Source organism: Colias croceus, chromosome 5 (assembly GCF_905220415.1).
Source record: "Colias croceus chromosome 5, ilColCroc2.1".
Classification (NCBI taxonomy): Eukaryota; Metazoa; Arthropoda; class Insecta; order Lepidoptera; family Pieridae; genus Colias; species Colias croceus.
This window is the reverse complement of record NC_059541.1, coordinates 10089958-10102017: the sequence shown is the minus strand read 5'-3', so window position 1 is coordinate 10102017 and position 12060 is coordinate 10089958. Positions and strand designations below refer to the sequence as shown.

General features: G+C 31.6%; 1 protein-coding gene across 1 annotated transcript in view; it reads right to left on the bottom strand.

Moving 5' to 3' along the window:
• LOC123691803 (nose resistant to fluoxetine protein 6) overlaps positions 1-12060 on the bottom strand; it is a 33450-nt gene that overhangs the window by 8961 nt on the left and 12429 nt on the right. Inside the window, exon 3 of the mRNA XM_045636363.1 lies at positions 52-245. Coding sequence (XP_045492319.1) covers positions 52-245 — 194 coding nt within the window. The remainder of the gene's footprint in view (positions 1-51; positions 246-12060) is intronic.

Genomic DNA, 12060 nt, shown 5'->3' with positions numbered 1-12060 from the left:
ATTATGGTTCCATGATTTTCTTTAACAAATATTCCATCCTAAAATACTTACATAGCCAAAGATTTTCCAAAGGAATACGGTCGTTTGAAGTCTTTCACAGTGCACATGGTGTTTTGGACCTTCACAGATATCCCGAGGCCAGCAAGCTTCTGGGAGAGCTCTTCTTCCAAGTCGAAGCTGCTGCAGGAACTTGGTATACACACGCCCCATAGAAGACTGGAGTATCTTGGCACTCGGTGACCCATCTAGGAGGAAAAAGATCTATTTAGTGAAGCTGGTTTGTTATGTTTAGTTCTAGTAGGTTCTCGTAGTTTCTGTTGTATAGAAGTTTAGAATGATTGATATGAGGGCTAGTTATTAGCACTTTTAAGCTTAACTGCGTGTGGTCGAATCATTAAAGAGTTTAATCGTTCGAGGAAATGGTTCTATAATTGCTTTTGTTTATAATTTTTCGTTTGATAAATATTAAATACTCTAAAATTTGTAGGTTTCACCTTACCTACGTATATGAGATGACGGATGCTTCTACCATCTTTAACATCTTTGACATAGGCATTGAATACGGCAATGCTTTCAGAGCTTTCAATGCTAATTCTTTCGTTGACAATTGTTTTTAAAACAACAATACGTGATAGCCATATTAGTATATCAAAGAAGTCAACTGTTTCTGATTTCTGTTTTACTATTGATACACATTGTGTTGCCCAACAATTGCGCGACTAAATTGTATTTAAATAGTATTGTTTAAGGGTGACTTTGTTTCGAGAATATTTGTCCAATATGTCCAAGGGCCATTGTATTGCACAATAACAATTGTAATTCAATCAGCTCAACGCCAAATATGCTGACAAAGTGGACGGTGATATTCTTGTGGAATATTAAAAAGATTGACCTTGCTATTTGCCTGATCGCGCGTGATACGGGTATGGAGCTGTTTAATATCGTTTAATATATGTTTGAAAACCCAAGTCCAACATATTTTGTCAGTTTTCCAATTATGATGCTTAGTTGCAAAATTATAATTTAGTTGTAAATGGCTTAACAATTAACAGTTAAAAATAGGACGGAATTTCAAATTATAAGTGTATTATTGTGCTATTTTACATACGAAATATTAAGTGAAATAATAAGTAAATATAACATTTGCTTCAAAAATAATAAAATATTAAGCAGTGGACTTATGAATAATAAAAGCACATCTTGCAATTGCTATCGCAATCTGATTATCGCGTAGTTTTCAACGGAAGTTTATATTGTTTTTTAAAGTCCATTAACTTGAAACATGGCTTTGATTAGATGTAATCATAACACGTTTCATAAATATACAATTTGCATTTTATTCAGTGGTCAGTAATGAAGTTACTACTGTAAAGATGGTGGTTTATGTTTATCTTATCTTAATTTTGTATCGTTTAAGCGTTCATTAGTTTGCGAATCAGATCTGCTGTCAAGGTTACTCTTCATTGTTAGAGCTTCCGTTGAAAAACCCCAAGCTATGACGCGGAAGGCACCAGATACGTGCATGGGAGTATACATCTTGGTGGCCAGTAGAGGCAGCAGGCAGGCAGGTTAGGTATTTAACTATTTAGTAACAAATATTTATTAAATGCAATAAGTAAAGAGTGTAAATGAATGTAATAGAAATTAAATATGAACGATAACTCGTATATTGAATAATATAAAGTGAAAAAACTAAAACCCAACTACGACAATAACCGGCGCTGAAAAAGTATAAAACAAGATTTCAGAATACTGAACTGAACAAAGTTGCTAATGTAGTTGCAAGTAAATGGACACAGTAGACTCTACCAAGATGCCTTCGTTGTAAATTGACAATAATGTCATACAATACTATTCTGAAGTATGCAATATTCCACTATGTAAAGATAAATTTTCATGTTTGGAAAGGCGTAGTCACACGTTGTTGAAGTGCTACGGTAGATAGGTACATATTATGTAACGTGTGACTACGCCTTTCCAAACATGAAAATTTATCTTTACATAGTGGAATATTGCATACTTCAGAATAGTATTGTATGACATTATTGTCAATTTACAACGAAGGCATCTTGGTAGAGTCTACTGTGTCCATTTACTTGCAACTACATTAGCAACTTTGTTCAGTTCAGTATTCTGAAATCTTGTTTTATACTTTTTCAGCGCCGGTTATTGTCGTAGTTGGGTTTTAGTTTTTTCACTTTATATTATTTGTACTATTTTGGTGTTAAAGTGTATTATTTGTGGGGCATAATATTAACAAAAGTTAAACTGATGAACTAATAAAGAAGCTATGGACGAAAAGATGTGAATTATATGCAATCAGCCCATGAATACAGGTAAAGTCACGAGCAAATGCTAGTAATATATATATATTCAAAATGTACAAGGAAAGCGCTTTCAAATGATACCAAACACGGGATATTTATCTTAACTTTATTTTTTTACTCTGTATGTTTTGTCCAATAGAGGACGCCACATTAGATTTTGTGAAACCCCATATAGCCTATAACCAGCGGACAATTAAGACGCTTCTAATGATATGTCATTTGTCAAATTCTGATAAGTAGTTTAGACGTTACGAGGGAACAGATGAACATACATACATACATACATACATACATACATACATAGCCTGTCAAAATCATAACCCTCCTTTTGCTTTGCCGTAGTCGGGTAAAAACAGAACAACGAAGAGATATTATCGGGTCTACAGACTTTAATACGACTAACTCAATTCTTAATTTTTCTAATAATAGGTACTACTGAATATACAAAATATACAAAACAGTACACTGATTTTTATTTACATTAATTATATCCACATGTTTATTTCCATAATTAAATTTTATTTTCGTTGATTTATTTTTCATTTAAAAATTAATTTTTATTTTAAGTTATGACTCATGATTTAAATGAATTCTTAAAGTTTGCTTGGATTATGAAGTTTGAAAAAACAAAGCTTTACCGTCACGTTCAATATAAAATGTTATCTAGCACGAGTATCATATCATTTACGTTTCTGTAAAAATAAATTAATATAATATTATGTATGTATAAACGTGTTTAAAAAGTTAAATAAAATATTTATTTATTTTCGTTCTCGAGGTTTTCACGTAAAATACTTTAAAGTTCGTGTTAAGCGAGTAGGTACATAATATATTTTAAAAAAAAAAGGTTTTCAGTGAGTTAAAATCGTCCTACAATGTAAGAATTTAACGTACCTATAGTATCATCTTACAACCAATTTTAGTCTAGTTTTAATTCAATAAAAATTCACAAGGCATTCCGACTTTTAAATAGAGCCCATACATAGAATTCTAAATTTCATCACGTTTCTGTATTTATTTTGACCACGAAGAAACATGGAACTTGAACCTCGTTTGACTATACTCTCCAAAACACAATTCCAAGACACAACCTCGTTATTCTCTAAAACACAGTTCCAAGGCGCAATTGAATAAAGGTATATCCACGATATACCTTACAGATTCCAAACAAAATCCTAACATATTACTGAATCGAAGTTTAACCCAATGTACAAGTGCTCTGCTTTAAACTGTAGCTGCATACATCCGATTACCCGGCCATGTCAGATGTCAGTGGCCCGCCAATTTGCACCCATTCCTACTCGGCTCACGTAGCTGATTACATCTCTGGATGTACCCAAAGGTTTTGGCTGTGCGTAGGGACATGTAATTGGTCGAAAACATAAGGTTCGTTCGTGTGTTGATAATTGGTTGAAACGTAATTGTAAGATGATTTTGATAGGTATACAGGGTGTCACGGATGTCCTATCGTAGGCCTAATGGAGCATATAGTGTTTAACCTTCTGATGCTGTAAAAAATATTAAAAAAATCCGGTCGTGCAGGAAAAATTATCTTACCACTTTTCAATAAACTTTGTGTTCGTAACCCTAACTACGCGGATCATACTCGCGAGCGTTATACATAAGCGGTCATTGACCTCGAACGCAATGCTTAATTTCGAACCTCGAAAATAAATACCTACTGTTTGGATAATATTTTTTAGAGTATATGAGACAAATACACAAGTACACTATCGTTATTCGTTACCAAAAAAAAAACGAAAATTTACCTACTTAGTACCATCGCCTTCTGACCGCACCCTTCTTATACTTAATCATATTTTAATCTTTACTTAGTTTTTTTTATTTAGATACATGCGTATCAATTATTTAATTTATTTTTGTACAATGATATTGAAATAAGGTACATACCTACCAACTTGTAGAAATTTCAGCATACAACATGCAGTAGGTACCTATCACACACACACTAAACACACCTTCACAACATACCTACTAAAGCACCCGTACTCAAACTCAAACATTTTAATACTCCACGTTCGTATAATACCTACGACATTACCGACTCAGAAACTCACAGATGAAACACAGAAAACGGCAAAAAGCAAACGATAGCAACTTGACACCGAAAGATAAAACAAGCGACTAACAAAAATTCATTTAAAATTACTTAAAAACTTCAATAATAATACGAATAAACGTACAATGCGAGTTTAGGGATTCGTAGGGAAATGTTTGTAAAAATACCTTTAATAAGAATGATTTAGAATACATAATAATATCTGTTCCTTTCAACTTTTGCTAGAATGCTAGATGAAACTCAATAATTAAAATATGGCGCCTAATCTAGATTAGAGTATAAATAGCAACTTAAGGTACCTAAATACCTATTAAATAATAATATTATTTCCCAGCATAAAACTTAATAATATCATTTCTTGATAATTTTTAGTTACAAAAGAAAATTGAAATTTCACATTAAATATGATTGTGTTTTTTCATTTTTAGTTACAAAAGAAAATTGAAAGTAAATAATAAAAAGATAAGTAAAATAAAATATTAAATATAAACAACGGAACCGTATTTTTAAAAGGCGGCATTTCACAAACGAAAGGGGGCGTTACCTTTGCTAGTTGCACAAAGACACCGCCGCCGGCACGTGTAAGCGTCCGCGCATTTTAATAATTGCACAAATTTGAAATTTTGTTAAATTGTTAGTTCTCCACCAAACGTCTTAGCGATGGCTGTGATCTTAGCTGTGATAGATCTGCGCGGGAGATTCGGGGTCGTTACTCGTTAGTCGAAATTCTTATTTTGTGTTTATAATAATCAGTTAAAGTTATTAAAGCAGTGGTTGCATAAATCCATGATAATACATTTAAGTAATTAAGTATTTACGAGATTTTCTTATGTTACTTAGTTATTTTAAGAAGTGATTGATATTTGGAGTACCTAGTAGGTATAATATTTAATACATTATGTAATATTTGTTTACCTTCGTCACTCATCATTCGTCATCATTGTGCAATATGTACCTATTACGAATTACGATCCTGTGATTCCTGTGCATGATAATCAGGTGAGTGTTTGCATTTTGAAACCGTTGATTTCACAGAGGTTGATTTCTTCTGGTAAATATGACACCGTGTGCATGTAATTGGTGTTTACGACACATCTACCTAATTACGAAAAATCATAAGTAAAACATACTTTCTATTTCTTAAATCAAAGTATTATTATTCATTTTCACTAAAAATTATTAATTTAATAGCTTTAAACCAAATGGAAAATAGGGTAAGGTCGTATAATTATCAATAATTTTTAATACTTTAGACTTATTTTATTAAATAAATAAATTTATTATTTAGCTTTCACAACTCAGTAGGTTTTATTACAATAATTATTTTGTCAGTAATCTTAATTATGTAGGTACAGGTAGTTATTATGACTTACGAGTTTGAGGGAGTCGTACTTTATTTTTATCGTTATGAAAACTTTGATAAATATTTTTTTTGTTGTTTACGGAACGTGTAGTTATGTGTATTAGCTTAATGAAGTTTTTCGATTCATGAAAAATCTGAAGACTTCCTCGTAAAATTAAAAGTATAAGTAAATACCTAGTAAAGCAAAAGTAAAAAACACATCGCATAATGCAGACAAAAATTAAAATTAAAAAAACTTAAGTTAGGATTAAAATAATATGTTAAAAGTAAAAAGTATTAAAAGGGCTCGACCGCGGTCAGTTTCAGTTTTTTTTTTTTTGTAAAATAAACGATTATTTTTGTACCTATGTGTTTTGTATACTCTAAAAATATTATTCAAACAGTAGGTATTTATTTCCGAGGTTCGAGGTTAAGCATAGCGTTCGAGTCCGCGTTCGGTCAATGACCGCTTATGTATAACGCTCCGCGTATGATCCGCGTAAATAGGGTTACGAACACAAAGTTTATTGAAAAGTTGTAAGATAATTTTTCCTGCACGACCGGATTTTTTTAATATTTTTTACAGCATCAGAAGGTTAAACACTATATGCTCCATTAGGCCTACGATAGGACATCCGTGACACCCTGTATACATCCTATCCTATCCTCCTACTAATATTATAAATGCGAAAGTTTGTGAGGATGTGTGTGTGTTTGTCACTCTTTCACGCAAATACTACTGAACCGATTACAAGGATATTTAGCACACATATAGGGGGTAACTTGGAATAACACATAGGATAGGTTTTATCCGGGCGGAAAGCTAGTCCTTTATATATATGACTAGCTTTCCGCCTGCGGCTTCGCCCGCGTTTTCGAAGAAAAACCCGCATAGTTCCCGTTCCCGTGGGATTTTCGGGATAAAACCTAGCCTATGTTACTCGTGGATAATGTAGCTTTCGAACGGTGAAAGAATTTTTTAAATCAGTCCAGTAGTTTATGAGCCTATTTATTACAATCAAACAAACAAACAAAGTTTTCCTCTTTATAATATTAGTGTAAAAAAAATATTGAGAACAAAAAATAAATTCTAAAATAAAAACTATAAATCCACTGTCCATGTTAAAATTATGTATTTTCAGTATGGCTTTAAGCACCTTCAAGTAAACAATTGCAAATTATTTTACAATCACAAAATTATCTGTGATGAGTCAGATTTTAACTATATTTCTGTTTTAAATTTCATTTTAATTACTTATTGTTTTTATCCTTGGTGCTGATTTACACAGGGTCAGTAACTGACTACAAATTCGAGGCAAATCAGTGCTGACCCGAAAAAAAACCCTGTGTAAACAGATTTGAAGTCAGTACAGAGGCTTGAAGCCTATGTAAACATTTAAAGTCAGTCGCGGCGCCGAATTTCGGCGCCGCGACTGACTTGTCTACTGACCCAGTGTAAATCAGCACTAAGTCTAAGTACAAGTTTTCCTCGACTTAGTTGCTCAAAAATCAAATCGATTTTCAACAATTAAAGTTTTTCCGAGCAAAACTATCAAAAGTTAGATAAATTTTTAATAAATAGTTTATAATTTATAATTTTTACAATTAATTTCTCTTTTTATTTTCTAAGACAAGGTTAATATTATTAATTTGAATGATTCACTTCATTATTCATTCATTAATAAAATAATAAGGAAGACATAGCGTGACATAATAATATAACCTCTAACAACATCCAAATTGGTTTTCTTTTGTTATTTCACATTTTATCCATCTATCATAAATAACATTTATTATTATTATAAATTTGCAAACAAATGTTTTTAATACAAACACAAAGTACACAAATTCCTTTGCAATTATGCAATAAATTATTAATTAACCGACTTCAAAAAAAAGGAGGAGGTTATCAATTCGGCCGGTATGTTTTTTTTTTTTTAATGTATGTACACCGATTACTCCGAGGTTTCTGAACTGATTTACATGATTCTTTTTTTGTTCGATGCGGGATGGTGTCGAATTGGTCCCATAAAAATTTTATTCGGATAGGCCCAGTAGTTTTTATTTTATGAGCATTTTTGTCTGTAGGTATTTGTAAATTTTGCAAGTGCAAGTTTGAAGTCGGTTGTTTTTAACGCAGTTATCACTTGTAATTTACAACGTTTAACATTCTTAATTGTTTTTGTTACCTTTTAAAAGTTACAGCATTTAGAACATGGAGTAAAATGTTTTGATGTGTGTGGATAAGGAACAATATTGATCTCGATAAAGCTCTCTATAAAATGTAGAGAATGTAGATATATGTATAATATAGGTAATATAATATTGCTCCGATTTAAATTTGTCAATATCTTAATAATATAAGATACGATTCCTATTGATGATTATTATTGCGTATAATCAAATACGAGCAATTATGCATTTATATATTATCAAAACCTGTTTAGCGGATTTGGCACTCCCGCATCGAGACACGTCTCTCCAAACTAGACTATAAATTTGACTTTTGGGTGTGACACATTGTTACGGAAACAAAATAGAATGAATTTATCGCCTGCATGACCTTGGTCAATTATTTAGTTGAAATTCATTATACGTATAATCTTATGACGTTAGATACATTATGTGATGTCATCGACCGACGATAAAGCTGGGAACAAACTATCGGACGCGGCTTACGGGTAGGTTATAATTGTACATTGAAGTGTACAAACTATAAGACGTAAGGCGTGGACGAGTCCTTGAGTGTTCGGACGTCCGACGCGAATCTGGCGCGCTGGATGTTTGATACTGTGCAATTGTGCATACTGCATACCGCTGTAATTCGCGGCTGTAAGTCACGTCCTTAAAAGCCTCCTCCGATAGTATGTTTCCAGCATAAACCAATGCTTTGTGTGGAAGCCCACGCGCGGTGTTTAATTTGATGTAGATTGCTGTCTAAATGCATTAGATATATCGATTTATCGTGGCTATGTAGCGATGTAATGTAAACGCGCGGGCCATTCGTTCGTAGGACATAACATTAGTGTATGGACAGCTGTTTGCATGATTAATGTGTGTTTATACCAAATTGGATGCAATTCCGGGCTCTGTGTCCATTATATAATTAATAATGATTGACGTGATTGTATACAAAGCTAGGATGCCTCGGTCTTAAAATTATTTATTTTCAATTGGCTTAGCGTACTTATTGCTCGTAAACGTTAACAACGATATATTTTGTGGAATGTGGGATAAGCTATGCATTTATGTGTAGGAAATATTTTCGAATTGGTTACACATTTATTTAATAATTTTAGATTATATTTTTCTCTACATTACGTTATTTTTAAAGTTTCTGCTATATACGCAGTAGAAGTGAAATAATCTAAATAAGTGTTGGTGATTTATTTTCCATTTAATACAATGGAATTCTGTGCTAATAGTGAGACATTCTTTATATTCTTGCAAGTCAACGGAAATTAGTACCTACTTTTAGTAGTAAAAATCAAGCATATTCTTAAAAATGTGCTAGCTAACGATAGGAAAGTATACCCTATAACCATTTAAAATTGTGTATCATTTGCGCCTTCGTGGTTATTATCTAAGGAATCAACCATACAATTAGGCTTCCTGACAGATAGTTCTCACACTGCAGTGGATAAGTATGATATAACAATTGCCTATACACCGTGCCAAGGTCATTCGGAGGTGCATTTTGTGTCCATAATTATTAAACGTCTTCTTAAGACGTTGTGGTTAATTTATGTTATTAAATTGAAAGTTTCGACATTTTGTTGCAATTTTTTTCATGTAAAAGAAGCGCTCTTTTTGTGAGAAACAATATAGCCACCTATGTTTATATAGATGCGTGTTTACTAATATAATGTACTTTACATATTATTATAGTAGGTATGCAATGTGTAGATTCCATGTAGATTCATTAAACACTGTCGTATCAGGGGAGAAACAGTTCTCGTTCTAGAATTAAAAATAAAGTTTATATCATGTATAAGCACTTGATTACTAAAACAAATTAAAAATTGAGGCGCTTAGTTTAGACTTTTTATACTAGAATCCAGATAGAACATTATACAAATTGTATAATGTTTGTTATCACAATATATTATGCATAAATAAATCAGGTTTTAGGAGTTCCGTGACCTTTACAGAACAGTTGTTCCTAAAATTCAAGTAGCTCTATCTCAATGAATTCCTGATTTTTATGCTTTAAATATTTTTAAGACAGTTTATTTTTAGATTTACATCTTAATTTTTGAAATTTTATGTGCTTTTTTGTAATAAAATGGCACAACGCATTGCATTTAAATTTTTTGCACATTATTTTCAGATAAGTAGAGCGTGCAAAAATCTCTTGCATAAAGTTTTGTGATCTTAAATATACATAATAATAGGTAATTATTTTGCTTATTACATCCTTTATATTTTCATCATGTGAAAAATTGTTTATATTTAAAATTTATTTGACCAATTCGAACTGAATCAGTGAGAACAATAAAAAATTAGGAAGCAATGAATAATGCAGCCTTCAAATTGCGAAATAACTTTCGTTTATGGTTACGTTCAGTTTGGCTTATACCAATATGTACGAGTAAGAAAAACATGGAAATGCAAATAATATATGCCATTTTTGATTTATAGAATTTCTCTGTTGGCAAGTTTTTAGTGAATGATGAATGCGAATATAATGAATTATGCGTATGACATTTTTTGCTCATACTTGCGTCGCATGCAATTTTCTACAATTGGGAAATATTCGTAAGATCTTATGATTATGTAATATATGAATTTATGAGGAAAAAGTATTTTTTTTCTTGGTATTTACTCGACAGCAGAATATGAAGGATTAAAGAATGTTAATTTTATGTTTTATCTCTATCTTATTTAGTTGTTGTAATTGTCTTCACTTGAAACATTCAAATTTACACACAACTTTACACACAACACACATTCTCTCAATGCAATTTTTCAAAATTAATTATTGTAAATTAGAAATGAAATTATCGCATTATGTCTGTGTCTAAGTAATCGTATTGTATACGAATACTTACAACTTATTTGTTAATAAACGTTTAAAAATTAAAAATCAAATATCAGCATATTATGAGACAACTGCACATATTACGTAGTGTTATGTAATATGAAGATGAGAATGACTAAATACTTACATATTTAATAATAAATATTTGTGAATCTGTGTGTTTCTTTAAAATTAAATTAAATATTTTATGGTGTTTATTTTTAATTATTATCAAACGTTGATAAAACAATGATAAAGTTAAAAGAAATTAGTTTCATATTCAACCTTCATACTACCAATGTAATGGCAATGGATCTCATTTTCTATACAATAGAAATTATGTTAATATTTATAACGAAGCGCTCTTTTTGATTTGAATTCTATAAATCATAATTATTCTTATGGTCATTGTTTTTTACGGTAAAAATTACATCGATTGACTCCTTGACGATAAACTGGTCTGGGGAGGCCTATGTTAAACAATGGACGCCGATTCTTGTCTTTGCAGAAATAATGCTTGCTTTTTTAAGGACCTTAATTACCAGTAAATTAAAAATTAATAAAGAAATTGACGTCCATTGTTCTACAATTATGGTCGTTGAAATTTGTTTAGGAGGTGAAGACGTCTTAAGCGCTACATAAATGGTCGACATGTTTCAATTTAATCTGTTCAATCAATGAATGTAATTATGTAGAGTAGTCTGATAATCAAATATTTTTTTTTACATTTTTGGTTCGATGGTCACAATGAGTTATATATAAAATGGTTTATTAAGACTTAGGGAAAAACTTACGCTGCAATCAATATAATTAGCCTGTAAGTAAGATCGATGATTTAAAACCTCTATATAGATAATATTATAATGGTCTCTATAGAGTTGCAGATTTTTAATCTACCGAGACAAAATCTGACTGAACATTTATAAAACACCTAATTATGCGTTACATTGAGAATTACTCGATAAACATCAAACCGCGGCATAATGTGAGCATTTTGTTACGAAATCGTATTCATTACAAAGTCATAAAGACAATCGGTGACAATAACAATAAAATTCGGGACACAAGGCCCAAGGGAGTGGGTTCAAGGGTGAGCGAGTTGATTTACAAACTGCATTTACATTGCAAAACGTGTGTTGAAACAGCACCCTGAGCTTCATTTGAGATGAATCATACATAATCATAATATGAACGTACTTGTAGGGATATTTGAATAACTATAGTGATTGTTTTTTCTTTGAGTAAGTTTTGAGATAGTGATAGTGATTGAAGGCGAGGCAGGACTTGGAGT